The sequence below is a fragment of the Alexandromys fortis genome, unplaced genomic scaffold (assembly GCF_014885135.2).
Source record: "Alexandromys fortis isolate MF-2015 unplaced genomic scaffold, M_Fortis_MF-2015_v1.1 scaffold_45, whole genome shotgun sequence".
NCBI classification, from domain to species: domain Eukaryota; kingdom Metazoa; phylum Chordata; class Mammalia; order Rodentia; family Cricetidae; genus Alexandromys; species Alexandromys fortis.
Genome location: NW_026067926.1, coordinates 7,949,806 through 7,977,513, shown reverse-complemented (window position 1 = coordinate 7,977,513; position 27,708 = coordinate 7,949,806). Strand labels below are relative to the sequence as shown.

The window sequence follows — 27,708 nt, the reverse complement described above, 5'->3', positions numbered from 1 at the left end:
AGTTTACCGAAGGCCGCTGTTCAGAGGGTCTGGTGGTTTGTTTATTCTTTCCACACATGGTGGGCTGTGGTGGTGCAGCTGGAACTCACTTCCAGATCCTTCTGTTTCCCGAGCTTAGGCATTGCTTTCCAAGACACTGCCCTGCTTCTCTTCGGTCCAGCATTAAGGTTAGGGCAATGGCACAGTAAATAAAGCATGTGTTACTAAAGCATGAAGACCTGGGTCTAAAACTCCAGCACCCACAGAAAGGCAGAAGCCTTAGGGGGCATCTGTAACCCCAGCGTTCCAACTGTGAGATGACCGACAGAAGCAGGCAGCTCCCAAAAGGCCTGCTGGCCAGCCAGACTAGTGTGCATGGTGGGGAACTTGAGACCCTGACTCATACAAGGTAGACCATCAGGGATGAGCACCCAAAGCTCTCCTCTGGCCTCCACACACAGGCCATGGCACAAGTGTGCTTGGACCAACACTTACAGGCACGTGCAGAACATACCCCTCCCTACCTGCGCACCACACACACATACCACACAATTCAAAAGAAAAGGTCCAACCTCACTGTGCTCCCGTACAGTGTCTTTCTTCCATCACCCAGTCTGGAAGAGCGGGCAGCCCCTTGGCCTCTAAGGAGCCCTCCGCCCAAGCCGAGCAGCCTGGTGACAGAGGGGCTGTCACATCAGCACCATTTACCTGTTTGGGTTTATTCAGTGGAAGAGGCGACCGCGTCTCTGGCAGATGGAGACCTGTGTGACTGCCTTTTAAAATACTGTCACAGCTGTATGCACAAGCTGATTAGCTGTGACGGCGCTGTGAGCGCCGAGATTGATGGTGATAAATTTGGGATAACAATGCTGGGAACAATGTCATCCGTTTGCGTGGCGCTTCATATTTTTTAAAGCTCCCTCAACCCACAACTCAGTGGTTATTGAGCACTCGGATTCATTCACTGCTCACTGTGCTGAGGGAGTCGGCTCTAAATTGGCTCGTCAGGGTGCGTGCATTCCTTCGTCATCATTCATTCATTCGCCAGACAAGAGTGTAGGTCCTACTCTGTGCCAGATCTGCCTAGATTCTCTCCTCGTGGGCCTGATGTTGTAAGGAAGCCAAGAGAGGTCTTTCAAATGGTAATAAAGTAGTCAAGTCAGCATTGTGGTGTGGTAAAGGAGAATGCAGGGGCTACTTTAGGTGGAATGACCAGATTTAATTTTTTTAAAAAATTAAATTAAAAAAATTTTTTGAAGAAAAGATGTTTGAAAGACCTAAATGATAAGAGCAGGCCAAAAATTAAGAGACACAGGCACAGCAAGTGCAAAGGCCCTGAGGCCGATCTGTATATGATGTCAGGTATACTGACGACTGTTGTCCACCATGCTCAATGCTGAGCATAGATACCAAAGCAGATAAAACACTGCGCTGTCCTGAGGGTTCCTTACACAGTGGAGTATGTGGGAGAGAGATGTGCGAACAGCCTGTGCTGGTAGCTGTAATTCTCAACCTGACAAATCCTGGAATCACCTGGAAAGACGGTTGTAGTGGAAGATGGCTTATATTGGGCAGGCCTGGTCGTATCTGGGGATAGTCACAGTCAGAATGAAGTTAATTGCCGTGGGAAGATTCAGCCCACTGTGCGTGTCACCGTTCGCTAAGCGGGGGGTCCTGACCCGTGTAACAGTGGAGAAGCCAGGCTGAGCTTCACAGTCAGTCAAGAAAGCGAATGAGCGTGAATGCGTTCACTCCTATCTGCTCTTGACTGTGGGTGTGGCGTGTCCAGCTGCCTCAAGCCATTGCGTGTGGTAGTGAGCAATAACCAGAAACTGTGAGCTAAAATAAACCCATTCTCTCCGTAAATTGCCCCTTTCTGGGATGTTACAACACAGCAGTCAGAATGAAACTAGAATACAGCCTCTTTTCACATAATGTGGCTGGCCCAGGGGCAGGACCCGCCAAGAGTGTGCATCTCAGGCTGTGTGGTGTGGTCAGAACAGGAAAACAGAGTGAAATCTGCTTCCTAGGACTAAGAAGGGAGGCAAGACCCAACACCTCCAAGGTCTACAGAGGACCCTGACTTTCTCTTCTGTTTGTTCCCACAGGACAAATGACCAGTTGGTGGCTTTTCTCTCCCGATACCGAGATATGAATTTCCTGAAGTCTCATGGCCGGGACAATGCAAGGTAATACACTGGGCACCGCAGAAATGGAAAGCTATTCCTAAGGTCTTTCTTCCAGGCTGATTCTACAGAACCAGAGAGAAGTTCCTGTGTGCAAGCTCAAGGGTCCCTCTTGTTAGCCAAGGACAGGGAGCAGCAGATGCTTATGGCAGTCTTGCTGCTTTTCGCCCAAGAAATCTTTTGAATTTATTCCTGTATATGCACGTTTGCGTGAGTGTTCGGGTGCACATGTGTATGCTGGTTCACATGCTTCTGTCTATGTGTATTTATGGGGTGCACATGTGTATTCCGGTGCACATGCACCTGTGTGTGTATGTATGCACCTGTGTATGTGTATTTATGGGGTGCACATGTGTATTCCGGTGCACATGCACCTGTGTATGTGTATGTATGGGGTGCACATGTGTATGCCAGTGCACATGAGCCTGTGTGTGTGTATGTATGCATCTGTCTATGTGTATGTATTGGGTGCACATGTGTATGCAGGTGCTCATGCACGTGTGTGTGTGTGTGTATGGAATGCACATGTGTATACAGGTGCACATGCACCTGTGTGTGTGTATGTATGGAATGCACATATGTATGCCAGTGCACATGCACCTGTGTATGTGTATTTATGGGGTGCACATGTGTATACAGAGACTGATGCACCTCTGTGTATGTATGTATTATGGGGTGCACATGTGTATGCAGGTGTTCATGCACCTGTGTGTATGTATGGGGTACACATTTGTATGCAGGTACACGTGCACCTGTGTGTGTGTATGTATGGGGTACACATTTTTATGCAGGTGCACGTGCACCTGTGTATGTGTGTGTATCGGGTACACATTTGTATACAGGGGCTCGTGCACCTGTGTATGTGTATGTATGGGGTGCACATGTTATGAAGGTACATGTGCACATGTGGAAGACAGAGGACAGCCCTAAGTGTCATTCCTCAGGTTCTACCCACCATTTTGTTTTTGAGACAGGATCTCTCACATGGGTTCTGGGGATTGAACTCAGATCCTCATGCTCACACAGTGAATACTTTATCAGCTGCACCATCTCCCCAGCACACTCAGAACCTTTTACATCTTTGTTTTCCCCAGGAATTTTATGAGTTCATTTTTATCGTGGTAATACTTGGAGCCGAGTAGTCATGGCTAATTCTCATATTGTTGATCGGTAGACTGAGGACTGCATTAAAGTGATGTCCCCACATCATTTAGTCCTTCTGCCTGTCACTCAAAAGCTGCTTCCCTCATGCCAGCCACATGCCAGGTGCTGCTGTAGTAGTGAACAAGAGCATCTTCAGACTCTCAAAGGACTTACATTCCAGTTAAAAGACTCGGGATAGCATGAAGTTAAATCCAGAGGTTCGGCCTTCCAGTCTGTGTCTTCCTCACTTCCTTCCACTGCTGGTATGGATGGAGGCAGGCAGGATTCAGAGCTCCCACCTCTTCCATTCAGAGTAAACAGTGTCAAAAACTAGGAGATTGGCTTGGGGAGATGGCTCAGTCTGTAAAGTATTCACTTCATTAGTATGAGTTCAGTTTCCATAAACCCTGCATGCACCTGTAATCCCAGTGGGATGGGAGGAAGAGACCGTCCAGCTAGCCTGGGCTACACGATGAAATTTCAGACCAACGAAAATCCCTCATCAAACAAAATGTTCAACACCTGAAGTTTTCCTGTGATCGCCACATGATGTGCACACCTGCACCAACTTACATGTGCATCAACACATTTACACACATACATAAACACATACCTGTACACAAACAGCGTCTCACCCTGGTGAAAGAGGCAGTCTTGAGCACCCTCTGTTTCTGGTGTTGAACAGAACACACTCCAGAATAGTAGCTCTTGGAATCATTGTAACCTGTTAGTATTTTGTGTCTGGTTGTTTGTTTGTTTGTTTGTTTGGTTGGTTGGTTGGTTGGTTGGTCAGCTGGCTCATTTGAGCATATCTTCCGTGAGAATGCAGATTTCCAATTAACCATGACAATCCTGGTATGACTTTGTGTCTATGTTCTGTGTCTGAATTTTCTCAGGGCTGATAGCAAGTCCAGTCCCATCCTTCCTAGGTCATGGCAGTTCTTGTTTCTCCATTTCTGATCTGGTTATGGTTGGGATTTGAATGTACAGTCCCTGTTCAAGATTATTTCTGCCATGACTCATGGACATGGCAGACTCTGTGACTCAATTTACCTTATTATCTCAAGCAAGAGACAGAAGCAAACATTAAGTTTCCTGCCCTGAGCTTTCAAGGAGTTATCCCAGAATTCTTGGGTTGCATTATTTCTTAAGGTTTGATTTCAATTTTAGCTGCCAATTGTGCACATATTGGCCTCTTCTTGATTCTAATCTGCCTCCATTATATTTAAAAGGAACTCCAAGGCGCTACAGTGCTCTGTGAATTCCTGCTAGTTAGCCATAGCATGTTCAGGCCTCCAATGGTGAAGAGGCTACCTGGACAAATACATGGCCTGCTAAGCCCTAGTACTTTTTCGCCCATTGCATGTGATATTGGCTTTATCCAGTTCAGAATTGAGAATTAATCTCTTCATTCTCAGGAAGTGAAAGGGAGGCTTTGAGATCCCAAATGGATTTTTCTAAGATTGGCCAGTTGATGGCATGTCAGGATTTGAACCCAGGCCTTTCTGACAGCAAAGACATGCTGTCGATTAGAGCTGGGGGCAATTCTATAGAGTGTTTATTATTAAAAGTGACCCTGATATTGAAAGTCCTTACCTATAGGTAGAGAAGAAAACCCTTCTTCTCCTCACATAGCCTATAGTATCTGATTTGTCCAAACAGCTTACATTGTGGGCAAAGAAACCATCCATTTAAAAACACATCACAAAAATCACACTCACCCCAGTAGTACTGGTTCAGGCTAATCGCTCTTTAATCTTGGCTCTCTGTTTCCCAAGGGTTCCACTAGTAACTTAGTAGCACAATTAAGTCATAGGCTTTGAGTTCCCACCCCTAGGAGGAAGTGCGGTTCTACCGTGTCTGAGGCTGTGTTGCATCATTTGTATAACTTAACCACTCTGAGGCCATTCCTTCACCAGTAAAGTGAAATAGCCAGAGCCCTATATGGGTGGAATTAAGTGAGATGTGGCCTTTGATGATGAGGAGGAGAAGGATGGTGGTGATGATGATGACACCATTGCCATGGTAAGCAAAAAAACAAAATGCTACTGGCAGGAATGTCACCCAGATCTCTGTCCTGCATGGATGCACACACCCCATATGATCCAGGGGCACCAGTGGTGGGCAGATAGTGCCTACATGGCTCAGAGCGGCTTCACATGTTCCTAGCAGCTGCCTCCCAAACCCTAAAGCCAAGTACCTAGTTTCAAAATTGCCCACGAGTTCCTATGTTCACTCTTGAAGTCCCCAGCTGGGACTCTCTCATTTACATGAATTAAGGACAATATACTTTTAGTTTAATTTAGTAATAAAATTAATTAGTGTGCTATTGCCTATAACTTACTGCTCTTTGTTAGTGAAGTCTTCCCTTGGTGTGCGAACTCAGCTTCCCATAGCCCACCTCCCGTTGCCTCTACCCAGTGGGCAGGCCTCACCAGTGCTGTGGCAAAAAGAATTCTTTTGCAGTGTGTGACGTAAGCCTGACCTGTGGGTTTACTGGAACAGTTACACTGACTTCAGGTGTGACTGAATTGAGCGGCTCAAATTCAGCACCAATCACTTGATGATTCCATTTTCTTGAGTGTTGGCTTGATTTTTCTAGCTTTAGGCTTCGGCCGTTAAAAACACAGTCACTGATTTTATCTTACAAGCAAGGAAGCTGAGATGCGGAGAAATGTTGGATTCACAGAATTAGGGCAAGACTGGGACTCAAACCCTACTGAGTGTGTCCAAAGAGGCCAATCCAAAATTCCTACAGGGTGTCGCCTCCCTGGGTACCAGCCCTGCTTTGTTCCAGTAGACCAGGTGATATGTTTTGAATGGTCAGATCTTTAAGAATATTGTAGACTGCGTGTCTTAAGTTTCTATTGCTATGATGAAACGCCATCATCAAAGCAGCTGTAGAGGAAAGGGTTTCTTTGACTTATGCTTCCACATCACTGTCCATTATCCTGGGCAGTTGGGACAGGAACTAAACAGAGCAGGAATATTGAGGTAAGGGCGGACTCAGAGGCCATGGTGGGGTGCTCCTTATCCTTACTGCCTTGCTCATCGTGATGTACTAAGCCTGCTTTCTTATAGCACTCAGGGGCACCAGCCCAGATATGGCACCACCCACATTGGGCTGGGACCTCCCCCATCAATCACGAATTAAGAAAATGCTCTACAGGCGTGCCCGCAGCCTGATCTGTAGAAGTATTTTCCCAATTGAGGTTTCCTCATTTCCAATGGCTGTAGCCTGTGTCAAGTTGACATAAAAAGCAGTCAGCACAATGTGTTTGATTATATTCATCCTTTTTCCTCTCAGACTCACACTCTTCTCTACACACCCTACTTTATGCCCTTGTTATCTTTAATTAAAAAAAAAACACACATTGGGGCTGGAGAGATGGCTCAGTGGTTAAGAGCATTGCCTCCTCTTCCAAAGGTCCTGAGTTCAATTCCCAGCAACCACAAGGTGGCTCACAACCATCTGTAATGAGGTCTGGCGCCCTCTTCTGGCCTGCAGACATACACATGGACAGAATATTGTATACATAATAAATAAATAAATAAATAAATAAATAAATAAATAAATAAATAAATATTAAAAAAAACTTTTAAAACTATCAAAACCAACTTGTGACGCCCATGTTATTCTTGGTCCTGTGGCCTTCCACTGGAGCATGGTCCACTTACCAGGGACTGTGTTCTCCTCTCCATCCTCCAACAGCTATCCGTTATCAGTAGCTTCTTAACTGGGGCTAGGACTTCATGCCCACCTCCCGTCTCCTTGCTGGGATGTGGTCTGGCTTGCACTTGAATGGCTCTTGTGCATGCTGCCATGACTGCTGTGAGTTCGTGTGCGCCGCCTGCTGTGTCCAGAAGCCCTGTTCCCTCCTAGTCAACCCCTGCCTCTGGCTCTTTCTGTCCCCTCTTCAGCAATTGTCCCTGAGCCTTGGGACAATGGGATGTTACACAAAAGTCTCATTTAGTACTTTGTAGTCTCCTATTTTCTTCACCACGTGCAGCTGTGGGTCTCTGTGAGTCGCCATCTGCCTCAAGTAGAAGCTTCTCAGATGAAGGTTGAGGCGTGCGTTTCTTTAAGGGTATAGCAATAAGTCATTAGGAGTCAGTTTACTATTATGTCCATTTAGCAAAATAATAGTAGTAGATTCTCTCCTAGCGTCTGAGCTCTGTGACCATGCGCTCCGTGCGTGGCTCAGCATAACCGAGCTCCAGTGTTCTCCCCTTTGCAGAGCAATAGAGTCGAATGAGCTGGTTTCCAAGATCCTGCTGTAGGCTGGCATGGCTTGTCTTGTAAGAGTGGGTGACAAAAGCAGAGAGCCCAAGAGCTAGAAAGATGCAAGGAACCAAAGCAAGCAGTGGGACGCAGCACTGGTTGCAGGGTTGCCTAACAGCCACCCTGACCCCTTGTACCCATCTCCAGGCTTTTAGCAGCTAGTTTTGACTTTCAGCTCCCACTGTGAGGAGGTGGCCTAAAAACAAACCTGTATTTTAATAGCTGCCAAATTGGTCCCGACTGTTCATGAAATTAAATGGACTGGAGAGCTGTGTTCACTATTTCCCCTAGTTTTCACCCAAAATATTTAAGTGTCGTACGGTGCACTCATCATACCCTAAGGAGCATCAGCAGGATTGAAGCCTGAACCCCAAAATTTATCCACAGCCCTGAATAATGGAAATGTCTCCAGGAACTCCTTGCTTCTACTCAGATGCCATCTGCCTGAGTCTCAGTGTGTGGGGACAGGGAAACAGAAAGGAAAAGTCAGCTTTCTCCGATACAGTAGTTTCTTGTGGGATATTTTCTGCTCTGTGTAATTTCTCAGTCACCAAGAGCCCTGTGTTTGGGACGGGATTGAATGTAAACGGTAAGGCAGAAATGCTGATAGCAACATGTCATCTCGGCTGCATTCCAGCTGTGTCTCCAGCAGTCAGCTCCCACTGGCCTTGCCTCTGTGTGTGCCAGGCAAATAGCAACAACAGGATGAACTGGCTCACAAACCACAAGGAAGGGCACCAAGCCGGACACTTGGAATATGTATTCCAACCTCTGTTGGCGAATGTTCTCCTACTGGAGAGAGTGTGCAGCTGAGGGCTGGACAATCACTTTGTTTTACCCCACCCCCCAGGGGCTTAAGGCTTGTTGCGGAAAGACCTCCAGCATGGAAAGTGAGTCATCCAAGCTCTGAAGGCAGAGACCTGGAGTCCCCTGCTCTTTGTAGCACTCACTATGTGAGACCCTCTCTAAGTCACATCAGTTATCTGATTGTCTGCTCCCTTGTCTGTAAAACTGGATGATGAGAATAATGTCAACCCAGCCAGGCGCTGGTGATGCACGCCTTTAATCCCAGCATGCGGGAGGCAGAGGCAGGCAAATCTGAGGGAGTTTGAGGTTAGCCTGGTCTACAAAGCGAATTCCAGAACAGTCTCCAAAACTATAAGAAATTCTGTATCAAACTCCCATAACAACAACAACAACAACAATAATAATAATAATGTCAACCTTATATATTTTACCAGAATTTACTGAGTTTGCCAAGCGTGATGGTGCAAGCCTATAATACCAGCTACTTGGAAGGCTGAGGAAGGGAGATCACAAGTTCAAGGCTAGTCTGGGAGACTTAGTGAAACCTATCTCAAAGTGAGGTTTTAAAAGGAGGCATATGAGACCAGTGAGATGGTGCAGTAGTTACAGTGCTTGGCCATAAAAACCTGGTGATCTGAGTTGATCCCCAAAACCCATGTAAAGGTAGGGGAGAGAACCAACTCCACAGAGCTGTACTCACGAACTCACTCTCTCTCTCTCTCTCTCTGTCTCTCTCTTTCTCTCTCTCTCTCTCTCTCACACACACACACACAGGGAGGGGAGGGGAGAGACAGACAGACATAGAGACAGTGACAGAGAAACCAAGAGAAAGAGGAGATAATATTAATTTGTTTTTTAAAATGTCTAATAGCTCATTGGGTAAAAGATACTTGTTGCCAAGCTTGACGACCTAAATTCAGTCCCCAGTAGCCACATGCTAGAAAGAAAGAAATAAGCTCTGCAAATGGTTTTCTGACCCCCGCATGTGTACCATGGTATGTAAACACATATGTATGTATGTATGTACATACATACATACATACATGCATTCGCACACAAATGAAATAAATAAACATGTGTAAAGAGTTAAATACATAAGTGAATAAAAGTGAAGTGCTCAGTACAGAGCACTTGGGAACATGTGCAAAGCCTTGAATTCCATCTCCAGTGCTGCCAAAACAAAGAAGGAGGCAAAGTAATATAGCCTCTTGGTACAGTTGCTTTGAATAGGGAGAAAATGATGACGCTGGAGAAGCATCTTAGAAGTGACAGACGTGTGACTCCAACTCTCAGGAAAGCTTCTAGACTCTTCCCAGTGTCGGAAGTACAGGCAGGTGTGAGGCTGGGAGAGGATCCAGCTCCAGATTAGAAGCAGGGCAGGCAGCTCCCCGTTCTTCTCCTGTCTAGCCCCACCTGCTGCAGGCAGCATCCCTACATGGGGTAGCAGGATGACTCTGAGCAGCATCAGCCACTTCCCTTCTCCGACACCGAATTAATTCTCCTACTCAAATCCCATTAGATGTGTAAACAGGCAACTGATTAACCTAAAGTTGGCAAGTCCACAGGGAGCCTGGCCAGGAGCCACCTTCTGGTAGATCTGCTGTCTGAAGGTTCTTTGGTACCATCTTGCTTCTGCAGAGATGGGCTCCCTCCCCTGGTTAACACACAGCACTCTAAAGCAAGCACATAATTAATATTGCATCTCCAGTAGAGAAAGCAGATCGCATTTCTACTTTCCTTCCCATACACCCATCTATCACACCCCTGGGGTCCTCTGAGTTTTAGGAGCCATGTCACCTTGTCACTTTGTATTATGCCCACCCTCACCCCGACCCCATGCATAGGACATTTCATACACCCCCTCCTATTAATCTACTGTGTGCACCTTTTCTGATTTTCAAGACAATGCGAATAGTTAGAAAAATAACCTAAAAATAAAAAACCTAACCTAAAAAGAAAAAAATACATTACAGAATCACTGAGGGATAGAATAGGATTTTATTTTCTTATTTGCATTTCTTTCTATGTCCAAAACAGTCTTTGAATGATGGGCCCCACTTTGCTAATGAAAAAAGAAAGCAGCAGTCACTGTTTTTAAAAATACATGAAGGGGTAGGAAAGGGGCCTCCATTTATTAAGTATTTCCCACAGAAGCATGATGACCTGAATTCGGATCCCTAGCATCTCTGTAGAAAAGGTGGGCGAAGTAGTCTCCAAGATCATGCCAGGCCTAGGGGAGGGAAGCATGTAGGGACAGGGGGATTCTTGTGCTCATCAGCCAAGCAGTCTTTGAGCCAGTGAGCTTCAGGTTCAGTGAGAACCCTGCTCAAAAGTAAGGTCAAAGGAAGAGCCCAAACATCAAGTATGTACTACATACATACATACCTGTGTGCACGCATGTGCACGTGCGCACACACATATGCACATACCACATTTGCATCCATATGCAAACAAACAAGCAGTACATGGACTATAAAACTGACAAAGCCTTCAGTGGACAAGCAGACTTCTGGCCTTAAAGCCTGAACTAAAACAGAGTTCCTGACTCTGTAGGTCTAAGAATTCATGCTGCTGGTTCTACATTTCCTCTCGGGCAGCTTTTTTTTTCTCTCCACGTCGGTTTTCCCTGCACAATATAATAACTAGTAGCTATCTCTGACCATCGTCACCACTTAGAATTCCTTATCCGCTGTTTGCCATTGCCCTTGAGTTTTCCTACACAGCAAATACATAAAGCAAAATTGCATATTTGTGATTTGCATTTTCCCCTCTACTTATTTATTAAAGTGGTGTTATGATCTTGTGGCTTAGGGTGTGGAATCCGGAGAATGACAATTAAGGTTTGACTCTCACCTTTGCCACTAACCAGCCACGTGTGTGCTCACTTCCCCCCTCCCAGTCTGTCTGCCTCCGTGTCTCTCCTATCAAAGAGCGCATCAGAGTACATACTGAATGCATGGAGTAGGCCTAGAATGGAATGTGTACTCAGAAAGTGGTACCTGTCGGTACCTACTTTGTTCTCTGCCTCTAGTTGGGAGAGCAGGACAGAGATGGTGTTCTCAATCCTAGTCTCAGTACAGAGATCAGGGTCTGGAAGATATCAAATATGCTTTCTAGGGATGCTAAAATCATGACTTTCCCTAGCCCTCTAGTTTCCTATACCCATGTCTTAGACCAGCAAGATGTTAGAGTCTACCCAGATCAGAACCTAGTGATAACTCCTGCTGGCAAGAAGGGTTTGTATTGATAGCCCTTGGGCACAGTTAGAAGGATGGGTATGGCACCTATCACCTCCACCATCACAACCATTAGCATGAAATAAGTTCACTTCATGAACTGGGATTCTAAAAGGGGGGGGGCGGGCGATGCTGGGCGCTGTCCTTGGTGCTGAAGCACCGTCCCTTCTCACATGGGTTTCTTTTCAGCTCTTGGCGTACATTACATGCCTTTCTACTAAATCCCAGATGGTGACAAAGGAGATCAACATTGAAAACACCCATTTTGATGAAGAAAAACTTCAACACCCCAAATGTCTTGTGGAGTGCCGACCGTGAGTCCGGCACGGCATTAAGCCCTCCCCCACACTATCTTACACAAGTCTTCAGGCTAACTCTTAGAGGAAGTCATTGCTTCAGTCTCTTTTCCACCTGCACTTTGAAGCAGCACATGAAGTGTGGGGCTGGTTCCAGATGTAGAACTTAGATCAAGGAGCCTGGCTTCATGGCTCCCTGCACCATATAGCTGTAATGTGTGAGCGTGTCAGATAATCGATGATTGCAGAGTTTGTGGGCAATCATGCTTTGTTCTGTGGCTTTATTTTCATTTATTTGTCTATTTGTATGTGTAAATATATGTGTGGATATGCAGGTGTGTGTGTGTGCATGTATGTGTGTGTGTGCGTGCACACAGCAACACTCTTGGCTTTTTACATTGGTTCTGGAGATTGAACTAGGGTTCTCATTTTTTTTTTTACATGAGAACTTTACCAACTAAACCATAGCTCAATCCTTGGCTTTACGTTTTAAGTAAAATGCTAGTTTTTGTTTATTTAAGGGTGTTCCATGACAGGATGTTGGCCGTGAAGAACATCAAGCAGATGGGTTCGTCCAGCAATGTAGGGACATCATTCATCTTCTCTGGATCTTAATTGCTTTTCTCTTTGTTTGTTTTGCTCGGCTGTAGAATTAGTTACCTTTGCAAACTGCTAAGGCTTCTTTGAACACACTGAAAACTCTAGGGGGCAGCCTCCATCCTTTTGGAACTCACCAGAAAGTCCTGGGGTAGCACCACACTTGGTGGGTGTAAAAAGATGGCAGCCAGGGAATGCGCAGAATGGAGAAACCACTTTGGCTCCTGATGACACGACAGAGCCCTCCTTCACTGGCCTCTTCTCCCCGGGGGACAGTTGGACCCTCTGACCTAATCAAAGCCTTCCATGTGATTTAGATTCGTTCTCAGCTATTAGAATTTAGTCCCTTGAGTCCCAGTGAAGCCTACATTATAAGTAAAACTTTGGAAGGCAAGTCATGCATTTCTCAAAACCTAGGAATAAAGCTGAATGCAGATGCTTCCATGTGAAATTCAGGAAGGCCACTCTGAAGGTGCAAGTCCTCATGGGGCCCCCAGAAAATCTTTCAAAGCAACATGAAACTCTTATTCTTGTCTCTTTGAAGCAGTGGAAATGCTCAAATCCTTCATTTCTATCCATTTGGGAGGGCCCTGGTGAATGGAAGCAGCGAATGACAGAAATCCTAAGAGCTTACCTTGGGGTCAAGTTCAAGGTCCCTAGCTCTGTGACTCTGGAGAAGTTACTCATCCTGCCTTATTTTTGTTTTGTTTGAGGCAAGTTCTTGCTGTGTAGCTCCAGCAGGCCTGGCACTCACTACAAAGCCCAGGCTGCCCTCAAATTCAAGGCAAGTCTCCTGCCTCACTTCCCCAGTGCTGAAATTACCAAGCCTGGGTGAAATTGCTCAGCCTTTCAGAGAGTCCATTCCTCTAACACCTCAGCTGCACGTCAGATGTGTTAGAGGAAGTGGATGGGTACCTAGTTGTGTCATTTCTGTGACTTCCTGATTGTCTAATGGTTGTGGCTTCTGCCTTTTTCTGTTGTTCAATCATCCCTTGAGTAAATAATATTTGCTGAGCACCTGGTATACAGAATGCATTGTTCTAGGGATACAGTAGAGAATTAGGAGACAAACATCTCTGCCACCTCAAGACGTACACCTCGTGAGCAGAAGCAGATGATAAACTAAATAAGAACCCTGCACGAGAAAGAAGATGCAATGGATAACAATAATGCATGGAAAGAATTCAGGATGCTAAGGATGGGAGATGTGTCACCATATGGAAGAACTGATTGGTGGTTGCCCCCATTTATTGCTTGGGTAACTAGTGCTTGCTAAATACTTTGCAAGACCCCTGCAGGGGCATGTGTTTTTGGAAGGCTGTTGGTACTCCTATTGTGAGTTCATAGAGTCCTGTTGAAACTGGCTCTTCATAGTGCCTGTGTTGCTTTGGCGCCACCTGTTGCCCAGATGCCCCAAGGTAACCATGGCAATGAGAAATACAACTGAGAGGATGGAGAAGACATCCTTCTGTATGTTATAAGTTCCATAGATGCAAACTAGTGCTCAGCCCTGATGGGAGAGAGCCAGGAGCCAACACATATGAAAAGAGAGTGTCTTTAGACTTACCTTATCTTCCAACTTCACCTTTTATGTTTCAAGTTATGGTGGATGCTCAGAACAGAGTAAATGAAAAATTTAAAATTAAATATCAGCTCAAAGAGTTGACTCTGATCCTCTGCTTGAAACCCAGGCTCTGGGCTGCTACCATCTTCTAAAACTAAAGTCCTCAGTAGCTCCTGTGGTATGAGAAAGCATTCTTAGCCTTGAGAAATTGGCTGTCTTTATTTATTCATACTTCACCAAAGCACACATTTGCAGCTTATCCTGTTTGCAAAGGCAGTAAATATGGAACTCACTCCCCGAAAGCCATGGGCATTTCATTTTGGAGATGACTCGTGAATGAATGCTGCATTCAAGTATTAGAACCTGGGACAGTGCATTAAAATCACAAGATGCTGTTAGCCCGTGTTGTAACGTGGGGTTTAAACACTGTTCCACGGAAGGAGGAATTTGCTTGGCCCCTCACCATAGGTTGTTTTTTACTCTCTCTTTCTGCTAGTATGGTTTCCATATGAATTTTCACATAAGTTATCTGAAATTAGAGTTTTTAGCATGGTCCCGTGCAGCTGCTGGACATTATTGTAGGATTATTAGTAGCCGGACTCAAGGCAGGATTTGATATTTCAAAGCACAGGGCTCCCTGTCAAACTTCAGTTTTGTTTCCGTAGAAGTGGTAGTATGTCTATAATGAACAGCTCCCACTGAACTTCCCAGGAAGGAAGGGACTTTATGAATGAACTCATTAAAAAAAGAATAAGATCAGGGATACTGGACACATACGTCTTCTGAACACCTGGGTGTTCTGGTGGATTCTGTTGCTATGAGTCTTCTGTGTGTCTCTTAGGAAAGTGGCCAGCCTAGCATGGAGCAGAACTACTGCAGGGGTGAGGCCAGCCTAGCATGGAGCAGGGCTGCTGCAGGGGTGAGGCCAGCCTAGCATGGAGCAGGGCTGCTGCAGGGTGACGAGGAGAAGATTCACACAGAGGCCTGCTAACCAGAGCTTCAGAGATCCAGATTCCTGGACCAGAACACAGCTCAAAAGGCTGGAACAGCAGACAGATCCCTGCATTGGGAGCCCTGCAGACTGGAGACTGCCTATGGATACCCAGTTCATCTGAGTAAGGATCAGTCTTCCTTCTGCTTGACGCCCATGAGCACCTAAAACCATGCCTAGCACACAGTAGGTGTTCAATAAAGTTCGCTGTGAGTGAACTGACCGTTCAAGAAGAAAGCTCGCTTATATCTCTGCCCACACTCCTAACACACCCACTCCCTTAGAGCTCATTTAAGGAGCTTTGATTTTCCTAGCTGCAGAGACAGACAGACAGACAGACAGACAGACAGACAGAGACAGAAAGACAGAAGAGAAGAAATGCCACTTCTGCCTCATCTGCCCTCATAGTCCTAAATGAGGAGAGAGAGAGAGAGAGAGAGAGAGAGAGAGAGAGAGAGAGAGAGGTGTGAATTGTCTACTATGAAATCCAGAAGTATTAATTTTGTGTCTGCTTGGGAAGAGCTCAGAGGGGCCTTTCATTTTTTTCCCCCACCAAATGCAACCTGAGATCATGTAAGTATCAAGCCACGGCAATACCAGTGGTCACTGAGTTAGGCCCAGACTGGAATTACACATTATAGTTTGTGTCGATGCCTCAAAGCATAATTTATGCCCACTGCTTCCACAAAAGTACTTATTAGATGTGCCAGGATGCCACCACATCTTGTCATTTAATGTGCTAATGAAATACCCAGAAGATCATAATTTGTTATTTTTTCAAAATATTTTATAAATCCATGGATAATGTGTGATTTGAGAAACAGCTTGAACAGGCACTGTAGCTCTATGAGCCAAGCATGCTCAGGCCCTGGGTTTGAGCCCTAGTGCTGAAAAAAAAAAACTATACACATTCATACTCATGTGTCGTGGTTTTTATAGCAGAGCTAGGAGCAAGCGTTCTTCTTGAACTTTCAGTTTCTCCACAGCAAACCTTTATTGAACACCTGTCATAGGAAGGTTCCTTACTCTAGTGAGCTAGGTACCCATGCAGAGCTTACAGCCCAGAAGGTTCCCAACACACACCCGTCCTGGAGTCTGCATCTGATGTGTGTGCATGCGTGCATGTGTCTCTTCAGTCATGCCGTCCTCAGAGCTCAGCACAAAGCTAAAGACAACCTTGAATTTATGTTCCTCCTGCCTCTACCTCCTGAGTGCTAGAATGACGTCACCATGCCAGGTCGACTCGTGATACTGGAGGTTGAACCCAGGGCTTCATGTATGCAATGCAGTCATTCTTCCAACTGAGTCGTGTTGGTGTGAGTATGTGTGTAGAGTATATGTGCGTATGAGTGAGTGTGTGTGAGTGCGTGTATGAGTGAGTGTGTGAGTATGTGTGTATCCGTGTGTGCATTGTGTAGAGTGTATGTGTACAGTGTATGTGTGTATGAGTGTGTATGAGTGAGTATGTGTGTGCGTGTGTGTGTATGAGTGAGTGTGTGAGAGTATGGGTGTGAAGTGTATGTATGAGTGAGTGTGTGTTTTAGAGTGTGTGTATATATGAGTATGTGTGTGTAGAGTGTTGTGTGTATGAATGAGTGTGTGTAGAGTGTATGTATGAGTGTGTGTGCATGTATGAGTGAGTGTGTGTGTGAGTATGTGTGTATGCGTGTGTGCATGTGTGTAGAGTGTATGTGTGTATGAGTGAATGTATGTGTAGAGTGTATGTGTGTATGAGTGAGTGCATGTGTAGAGTGTATGTGTGTATGAGTGAATGTATGTGTAGAGCGTATGTGTGTATGAGTGAGTGCGTGTGTAGAGCATATGTGTGTATGAGTGAGTGCGTGTGTATGTGTGTATGTGCGCGCACGCGAAGGGATTTTATAGCACTGTCCTAAGATGAGGGCCCATGAGCTGTGTTCATCAAACTGTCACAGCAACCACTAAAAGACTGTTGGGAGAAATTTCTAAAAAAGTAGAGGTAAGACTGAATTTGCTCACGTCTGTGTGAGCTGCTGGATAGCTGCACTAGACCTCCTGGGCTCCAGTGGTTCTTCTAGCCAACAGGGCAGTAGTAATCCCTATTGCAGAGGTGCTATGCCCTGCCTCACCCAGGAGCAATAAGCAGTAGGCTGCATGTGAAATCCTGACTCCTGTGAGCACCCAGAAAGAGCTCAGTAAATACCCTAACTGCCATGATGGTGTCTTTGGGCTCTGGGAAGAACCCTCTTACCCAGGTACTCAAGGTCAACTTGTTTTGCCCAGGTTCATTCGCAAACAGGGCCTGGACCGTCTTTTCCTGGAGTGTGATGCACATATGTGGCGCCTGGGGGACCGGCGGATCCCAGAGGGCATTGCTGTGGACGGTGGCTCTGATTGGTTCCTGCTTAACCGGAAGTTTGTAGAGTATGTGGCATTCTCCACAGATGACCTGGTGACCAAGATGAAGCAGTTTTACTCTTACACCCTTCTTCCTGCTGAGGTGAGTTCCAGGAAAGAGCCCAGGGTAGGGTACAGGGAGAGGTGCTAGGTGTAGCCCTAGCAGAGAGTAGATGTTTGACCATGTGATCCTGCATGTCTCCAGACAGTGCTGGAGAACCACACTGGTCCCTGCAGACCTGACCTCATAGCCAGACCTGTGGTGCACATGTGGTGTCAAGGATGCATCCACAGCCTGCATGGTCTCTGCATGCCAAGTACAAAAAGCAACCCTGTTTGCCGGGCGGTGGTGGCGCACGCCTTTAATCCCAGCACTCGGGAGGCAGAGGCAGGCGGATCTCTGTGAGTTCGAGACCAGCCTGGTCTACAAGAGCTAGTTCCAGGACGGGCTCCAAAAAACCACAGAGAAACCCTGTCTCGAAAAACAAAAACAAACAAACAAACAAACAAACAAAAAGCAACCCTGTTTAAGGCACTCAGCCCATATTTGTAATAGAAAACAATCCAACAGTCTGACTTTTCTAGAAAAAGATGTTACTGCTACTTTGCAGCCAAAAAGAAAAAAAAATGTTAAAATTGCAAACCCTCTGATTGTTGATGACACTCTTTGGAATTGTGCGGTGCATGCTAACAGTTCCAGGACAGCCACATCAACTTTTAACACATCCTCCAGTCATCAATCATGCAGTGAAGTAATAACCATTTTCAGCACCAGCAATCCCTTTTCTCATCTGAATACAGTTCTGTCATTCCTGTCACTCCCTGAGAGTGCTGTCTTCATTGCACACACACACACACACACACACACACACACTTGATTCACAATCGCCCTGGGAAAACCAAATAGGATCTCTTTCAATGGCCCTCTCCATTGTCAGCCATCATGGTCAAATGATCAGGGCTCAGCCCTTCCTGTGGCGCATACTGAATAAGCCCCTGCATCTTTGATAGCATCCGGGTGCAGTCCCCACCTCATAAGGCTCCAGACCATTTTAAAACAGCCAGGCACATCCTGATTAAGTTGCCTGTCACCTGCTGGAAGCTGCCTTCTCTGAGATGGGAGCTTCTGGCTTCATCTCCCTGACCTCTAGCTAGTTTTATCCAGACTTCTAACCTTGGGGAAACCCCAGTGCTCGTTCTGTTTCCATGGAGCCTGTGGCATTGCTCGTGTGTGGTTCTCTGCTCCCTGGCTGTTGGGCCTCAAGTCCTAATCACACAGCCTGGAAGAGACCATGCATCTCCGTGGATGATTCCCATGTAGTATCATATCAGGTCAGGGGCCAGCTCCCAGGAGGACTGGCTGTCCACACAGCTCAGCGTGAGGAGCAGCCCAGCCTCTCTGAGCCAGGTTTTACTATTCTGTGCACATGTTAAGTCATCAGCGTTTAATCCTATTTCAGCGGAAATCACCTTTTCTCTCCATTCTGATAACCCCCTCATCCATTATCTTGCAGGGAATTTCTGCATCGTTATAAAGGACACAGGGCAATTGGTAATTGGGTACTTTCCCCCACTGCTTGATGGAAGAGAGGTGCCTCTGTGGGCTTGTAGACAAGTCAAGTTTAAATCCAGGTCCCCTGCCAATGTCATTAGCATCACAGGAAGACAAGTGAGTGGAGCTGAGTGGCAGGTGGAGCTTCGTTTTGCCCATCCGCCCATTTAGAAGAGATTCTCTGGGAGTTCGGTTGTTCTCAGCAATATGCCAATGACACCATCGGTACCCTCAAAGCTCTGAGTACACTCACTTCCCCACCTCTGCCTCAGCACCAAAACATTTCCCTGGGGTCTCTGTCAGAGCCTCTTCCTCCATTGTGTTGTGTCTGCCTGCTTGTTCTTTCTGAAACAGCTCCAGGGCTGAGAAGAAATCTAAAGACTGTGTCCATAAATCTGCAACCGTCAGACACATATCCACCAGCAGCTTCCCCTGGGGACCAGGGTCCGGGAGGAAGCATATTCTCCAGTCGGCAGAGCTTGTTATAAAACTGTGTTGAAATAGAAATCGCTCTTGTCCTTCTCTTTCAGTAGCTCAGTGTCTGTAACCAAATGCTATGTCCCCTCTCTGCCTCTCTTCTCCCAGCATCACCTCTTTCTCAGAATCTTTGAAAGAATTGACCAAGAGTCCTAAAATTAGGAAAGAATTATGCATGCTGGTTCATTACCATAGAAAACACACAGCCCACATTTACTTGTTTTCTGTCCACACTGGGTGGGCTCCTTCAGCACCACAGACAGAAAGCAATTCCTCAATACTCAGTTTAGTGACTGTGAGCTCAGGGGCTCCTGATTTAGTACGGTGAACAGCAAGCACACACCTGGCCCCCAGTTCTAGCCACACTATCTTAGTGCAGTGGCTCCTGGTCCAGCACTGCCGCCAGCAGCATCTCTAGCCACACTGTCTTAGGGCACTGGCTACTGGTCTAGCACTGCTGCCAGCAGCATCTCTAACCACACTGTCTTAGTGCAGTGGCTCCTGGTCCAGCACTGCCGCCAGCAGCATCTCTAGCCACACTGTCTTAGGGCACTGGCTACTGGTCTAGCACTGCTGCCAGCAGCATCTCTAACCACACTGTCTTAGTGCAGTGGCTCCTGGTCCAGCACTGCCGCCAGCAGCATCTCTCCAAGCCACTTTTGTGTATGTGTGATATTGAGTGATGGACCTTGGTTTGTTGCCGTGGACAGTGAGCAGCCCTGCCCTTCCCTGCTGTGTAGTCAGTGTACATATAGGTGGACCCATGAGTCTTGCCTTCCTCATCCAGAGGTGAAATCCAAGCTCATTGGACATTGTTATCCATCTATTTCAGACCTGAAACTTCCTGGTTTCCGATCTGATTCTTTGCAGGCAGGAGCCCTGGCAACCTATAGTTTCCTGGAAATCTGTCTGTCATGTTTGCTTCTGGTTCCCATTTGTTGATACATCCTGAGGAGCTCTTCCTATCTGTTAAACAGACTGCAGATGTCCCGGGTGATAAGGGACAGTTATCTTCATATCAGATTCTAGGCACTAGGGAAGGAAGGTTCCACACAATAGACTTGTAAGTAGAATTAGCCAGTGAAGACTAAACAGACATCTGCACCCTGAGATGCACAGGCCTGGCAGCTGATGTTGTGTGCCTGAGATAGACTTGACACTGGTGTCCTGGAGAGCCCTTTGCACTCGATGGTCCACAGAAAGGACATGCCAAATCCGACACACTTGGTTGTGCGTTACTGGGTTCTCAGGCTGGGCCCTTTTCTCCTCTGCAGTCCTTTTTCCACACGGTCCTGGAGAACAGCCCTCACTGCGACACCATGGTGGATAACAACCTGCGCATCACCAATTGGAACCGCAAGCTGGGCTGCAAGTGCCAGTACAAGCACATCGTGGACTGGTGCGGCTGCTCTCCCAACGACTTCAAGCCTCAGGACTTCCATCGCTTCCAGGTGAGCCCACCTGTCCCACCACACCTTCTTCGGAAGCCGCTGCAAGCTTTTAAGGCCAGACCTATGAGATATCTCAACCTCACTGCCCAGCCTGGCTATAACCAGCAGTTAGCACGCATTTGTCCCATGCTACGTGACAAAGCTATAATCCCCAGATTGACTCCTTAATCTCCCAATGTCCCTGACTTGTGTGTGTTGCTGCTATTATGATCCTTCCATCTTAGAGATAAAGGAACTGGGGTGCAAACTCTCAGAAACCTTGTTCATGGTCACACATCCCAAGCTAGAGCAATGGCTCAGTGCTGCACAAACACAAGGAGCTGGGTTTGGACCCACGGCACCCACAGTAGAAGCCTGGAATGGCAATGTCTTTGTTCCCAGTGCTGGGGAATAGGAGACAGGAAGGTCCATGGGGTGTGGTGGCCAGCAGACTAGCTGAAAATGGTTAGCTCCAGGTTCAGTGGGACCCCTGCCTCAAGGCAGAGAGAGGGCCCTCATGGGGGATATTTGAGATCCTCTTCCATGCTCCATACACACATGCACAGGTGTTTGCACCTGCACACATGTACATACAGACACTATATGCCAGAGAGAGACTCATGATGGATACATAAGTTAAAAGATGATGGAAGCCAAGCATCAGTTTCCAAGGTCATTCTCATCATCTTCTCTGCATTGCCTCTCAGTCACATTCCCCTGAAATATTTGTTAACACAATTTTTTTTTCTGGGAATATGCTTGAATATATTGAGGGCAGGTTTTTTGCCCCAACACTCTTGAAGTTGTGACTATGTTTTTGGGGACCATCCTCTTGGTCTCTATCCACAGGTGAAGTTGCGATCTTCAACTGTCATGACCAAAGATGTTCCACAATGTCCCTAAATGTGCCATAAGTTTATACTTGCCCCTGGTTGAGAAGCACTGGTCTCCAGCAAAGTCTAGAATATTTTTATACTGCACATTGGAAAACCTGAGGAGCATCCAGGTTGGGAGACCACCATGCTCTCTAAACTTGAAAGACCAACAAGAGGTAGAAACATCAATGCTTACAACTGTCTCTGCATAGCCTTTCTCTGTCCAGTTCTGAGCAGTGTGGTAGGATTGCTCATCTGCTCACCACGAGCCAGGAGGATGCTTGGCCCCAGCTCCTACTCTAGATGGAATCTCTTCTCACTCCATGTGCTCCTCCCCCAGGACAGTGTGGTGCCTGGGAGGGGTGGCCTCTGGCTTTCTTCTTCTTTTCTTTCTAGAGGAACCCAAACAAACCCTCATGAAATGCTAAGACAGATCAGGTGGGGTCCCTTTAGCCATCGCATCAGCACAAACAGATGACGCCAGGAGACATCCTTGCTGTGGTGGTGCATGGTCCAAATTGCCTTTGTACAGCTTCAGGTCTCTTAACCTGGTCCCTTGAATCATACCACATGCAGCATCTCCATCACCAGGAGGCTTGTCCAGGATGCAGAACCTCAACCTCTTGCACCACTACAAGTCAGGACCAAACAGGGACCATGTGGAAGGTCACCATGTGATTAGGATACTGTCATGTTGGATCTACTCTTTACTAGCTCTGTGCCAGATCCTCTGTGAGCATTGGCTTTGCTGGGATGGATATCGTCTGCTTTGTAGATGACAATACCGAAGCACAGAGGGATTAAATGATTTTTGTGGCCATTCAATTAATGAATTTGGTAGGGCTAAGGAGAGGAGAGTATGTGGGACTTTTACAATTAGTCTACCCTGGTTCTGTGCCTCTGTGGACACAGAAAAAAAACATCCATTTTCCTGCTGCTATTTATTATCCCCCAACGCCCCCACTTAGCATCTTTAGCTGCCTGTATTTGGTGATGCACTGAGAGCTGCCAGAGGACTCTCAGACTAATATTAACCGTGAGCATAAACTTGGGTGAACTGGAGACTCTCTCCACTGACTGCAGAACAAGAAGGCTGCAGGGGGACAATGCCTTATCTATCCAAAAGAAGAAAAGTGGCCCATGACTTTGTCTAGGGTGATCCCTACCCTGCCATGCAGACCTACAGCATTTAGAGATGACAGCCCAGAGCCTTGGTATGTTGATTCCTGGGAGTGTCGCTACCTCAGGCTCTTACTAGTGGTGGCATCTATACAACAACCACAACTTTCTGGGGACATCATGGTCTCTGATGAACCAAGCTAACTTAGAGAGTAGACTATGTATACACAGATCTTTTTTTTTTTTTTTTTTTTTTGCAATAAGTAAAGACAATGTCTAGACTCTGCTGTCTGTTGGAAGCAGAGTTCTTTTCCAAGGAACTCTAAAGGAAGAGGATAATAAAAAATAGGCTCATACCCTTGGGGCTAGAGAGATGACTCTGGGGTTAAGAGTCTTCCTGCTCTTCTAGAGGACCCAAGTTCAGTTCCTAGCACCATGTCAGACGGTTCACATCTGCCTGTGACTCCAGCTTTAGGGAATCCAGCACTCTTTTTGGGGGGGCCTCTTTGGGAACTCACATGTAACATTCACACACACGCACACACACACACACACACGTCTTTAAAAAAGTATACCCTTCTAGAAGATCAGTCTGTGGTCAGAGAATGGCAGGTAGATACGAGTCTCTTGCCACTGAGACTGATCACTGTCCCTAGGAAATGACAACCTGTAGGTCAATAGGGAACCTAGTAGCCAGTTGAAGTGTCAGTGGTGACCACTTAACTGACGACGTGTGGTAGTCACTCCTCTGCTCACTTCAAAGACAGGAAAATTGAGGTTGGAGCAGTTGGGCCATATGCCTAAAGACATGCACACCTAGGAAGCAGCAGAGGGCATGGTCTCTAGTAGACTAACCCCTAGTGCTGTCCAACCCCTCTCCAAAACACATCCCAGGGCTCAGGAAGTAAAGGTGATGAGTTGTTCAGCATCTTTCTTGGGGGCTTCCCCTCACCTGTCCATCATCCATCTCCCCTCTCACCTGTCCATCATCCATCTTCCCTCTCACCTGTCCATCAGTCCATCTTCCCGCTCACCTGTCCATCAGTCCATCTTCCCTCTCACCTGTCCATCATCCATCTTCCCTCTCACCTGTCCATCATCCATCTTCCCGCTCACCTGTCCATCATCCATCTTCCCTCTCACCTGTCCATCATCCATCTTCCCTCTCACCTGTCCATCAGTCCATCTTCCCGCTCACCTGTCCATCATCCATCTTCCCTCTCACCTGTCCATCAGTTCATCTTCCCTCTCACCTGTCCATCAGTCCATCTTCCCTGTCACCTGTCCATCATCCATCTTCCCTCTCACCTGCCCATCAGTCCATCTTCCCGCTCACCTGTCCATCATCCATCTTCCCGCTCACCTGTCCATCATCCATCTTCCCTCTCACCTGTCCATCATCCATCTTCCCTCTCACCTGTCCATCAGTCCATCTTCCCGCTCACCTGTCCATCATCCATCTTCCCTCTCACCTGTCCATCAGTTCATCTTCCCTCTCACCTGTCCATCAGTCCATCTTCTCTGTCACCTGTCCATCATCCATCTTCCCTCTCACCTGCCCATCAGTCCATCTTCCCGCTCACCTGTCCATCATCCATCTTCCCTCTCACCTGTCCATCATCCATCTTCCCTCTCACCTGTCCATCATCCATCTTCCCTCTCACCTGCCCATCAGTTCATCTTCTCTGTCACCTGTCCATCAGTTCATCTTCTCTGTCACCTGCCCATCAGTTCATCTTCCCTCTCACCTGGCCATCAGTCCATCTTCCCCGTCACCAGTCCGTCCTAGAGGAATGTGATTTTTTTCTTTTATCCACCTTTTTTATTTTTGACATTATATTTACAATATTTCCCCTTTCCCTTCCTCCCTCACACGTATCTCTTTTTGTTCTCTTTCAAATTCTTCCTTCCTTCCTTTTGCATTTTAGGTAAGAGTGTCATTATGTAGCTCAGTCTTGCCTGGAACTTCCTATCTAGAACAGGCTGGCCTTAAACTTGCTATGTAATCCTGGAACTCATGATTCTCTTGCCTTGCCTCTCAATTGCTGGGGTTATAGACATGTGCCTTTACATCAAATTATCCTTACATTTTTATTTGTGTAGAATCAAAGGTATTTGAAAGCATTTAGGATTTTTAATCTTACCCATAATATATATATATATTGATATAGAGTGTGCATGCATGCATGCATTAGCAGGTATGCCCATCTATGTTCATACTGGAGGATACAAGAAAGAGTATTTACACCTTCTACTTATTGATAGACTTACAGAGTAAATCTTGCCATCTACATAAGTAATATAGTCAGAGAACATTAGAGAAACCCGGAAATGTTTAAAATACAGAGAGCAACCGATCACAGGTTGCCCAGCTCTGTGTGGAAACATCTACAACACGATTCTTACATCTAAGGCTTGGGGAACATAAGGGTGCGTCAGGGGAAGATTGTAAGAATCCAAGGAGTGGGAAATCTGAGGGAGATTGTGTCTCCTGGAAACGTCAGAGAAGTTATACCCATGATACCTCAGCAGCATGGTGACCTAAACAAGACCTAAACACTGATATCACCAACCACGCAAAGGTGGGAGAGGGAAGCTCAAGGGTTCCACTCCTAGAATAAGAACTAGAGGCAGCTGAAGAACGCTAAGAGCAGGACAATTAGTCTTCCCCTGGGATGAGCCCCACGCTTGATTACCCAGTACTGAGTAGTCAAGTCTGGAATGCTGTACTTAGAAATGACACTAAACTACTGGGCAGGTTATATTTAACTATTTATGTGTTCGTGTGTATATTCAATTATATGTTTTATATATACATGCACACATACATACACACATATACATATTCATGTATAACAACAAGAGACCATGGATTTGAGAGAAAGTGGAGACTATGGGGAAGGTTGGTGAGAAGAGGAAAGGGAAGAGGAAAAATGTGAACTTATATTTAGATTTTAAAAATAAAATAAAAATTCCACTGTGCACATATACCACATTTTCTTATCCTTTCACCTGTTAATGGCCACCAAAGTTGGCTCAATTTCCTGTCTGTTGTGAATGGTGTAACTAGAAACAAGTATCTCTGTGGTCTGTTCGTATTAGAGTCCTTGGGTATATACTCAAGAATGATGTAGCTGGCTCAAATGCGAGTTCTGTTTCCGGTTTCTGAGGAGCCTCCATACTGACTTCCATAGTGACTGGACATGGGTGCATGCTCACAAGAGAGGATAAGTGGGCTTCTTTTCTCACATCCTCATCAGCACTTGCTGTCATTTGCTTTCTTGGAGATGGTCATTCTGATTGGGGTGACATGGGATTTGAAAGTAGCTTTAGTTTGCATTTCCCCAGTGGCTGAAGCTGTTGGACATGGTTTTCCTGGTATTTATTGCCCGCTTGCATTTTATGGCTCTTTATACATCTTGGATATTAATCCATTGCCTGATGTCCCATTGTGTATAATGGCTGCCTCTTTGCTTTGGTGGCCATTTCCTGTGCCGTACAGAAGCTTCCTAATTTCATGGCGTCCCACTTACCAATTCTTGGCCTTCTTTTCCATGCTGCTACAATTCTGCTCAGAAAGTCCCTGCCTTGCCAATATTTGGAAGTGTTTTACCTATGTTTTTCAATCTATCAATTTCAAAATTTCAGGTCTTACATACAGGGCACTTGGGTCCATCCTAATCTGAAGTAAAATGAGAAATGCAAAAATTACAGAAGCACTGACTGCTGAGGAAGCCACCTCACTCAGCACTGTGAGTTCACGGTCAACAGTTTTCAGCTCCTTGGCAACTTAACGGAAGCCAGAAAATGGTAAAAGAGAATTTCAAAGAGAATTTTAAAGATGTCATTTTCTTTCTATGATTGTGAAGACGTGACAGGTTTGCCAAAATGGGGCAGTGTTTCTGAGAACCTGAACTAACACATCTTTCTGTCATGTTAAGGGAAAAAAATTCCAAATACGGTAGAAGCCCTTGGCTTCTTTACTTACAGAAATATGGATGAAGACGGAGGCCAGTGAATAGTCACATCCTGATCCCACTTTTACCCTCATTTGTCAACTTGGCCTTGGCAAATTAAGGCAAAAGGAAAACAGATTCTAACACTTCTTTCCGTTTTTGGGCGAGGGGCTGAAGAGATGGTTTGGCAGTTAAGAGTGTCTACCTGAGGGGGAGGGAAATGGGAGGCTGGGAGGAGGCGGAAACTTTTTTTTCTTATTCTCAATAAAATAAAAAAAAAAATTAAAAAAAAAAAGAGTGTCTACCTGTGCTACCAGCGGACTCGGGTTGGATTCCCAGTACCTACATAGCAGCTGCCGCGTGCATATGGTACACTTACATGCAAGGAGGCAAACTAAGCATACACATAAAGTTAATAAATACATTTTAAAAATAAAGAATAGGTAAGTGTGAATATCTACATAAAGAAATAATATAAAAGTATGGGATACTAGCTGATATATACTCTCAGGTGCAGGGGGCACGGGTACATTTAGCACATGCATGTATACACACAAAGACACACATACACACACAGACACAGAAACCTACACACACAGACACAGATACACATACACTCAGACATACATAAAAATGCAGACACAGAAACCTACACACACACACACACAGACAGACACAGATACACACACACAGACACACATACAAATGCAGACACAAAAACCTACACACACAGACACAGATACACACACAGGCACACATGCAAATGCAGACACAGAAACCTACACACACACACACACACACACACACACACAGAGAAACAGATACACACACAGAGACACACA

At 46.0% G+C, this 27,708-nt stretch overlaps 1 protein-coding gene across 1 annotated transcript in view; it reads left to right on the top strand.

Moving 5' to 3' along the window:
- Xylt1 (xylosyltransferase 1) overlaps positions 1-27,708 on the top strand; it is a 296,492-nt gene that overhangs the window by 240,814 nt on the left and 27,970 nt on the right. The window contains exons 6-8 of the mRNA XM_050143246.1: positions 2,088-2,168; positions 17,344-17,560; positions 20,761-20,937. Coding sequence (XP_049999203.1) covers positions 2,088-2,168; positions 17,344-17,560; positions 20,761-20,937 — 475 coding nt within the window. The remainder of the gene's footprint in view (positions 1-2,087; positions 2,169-17,343; positions 17,561-20,760; positions 20,938-27,708) is intronic.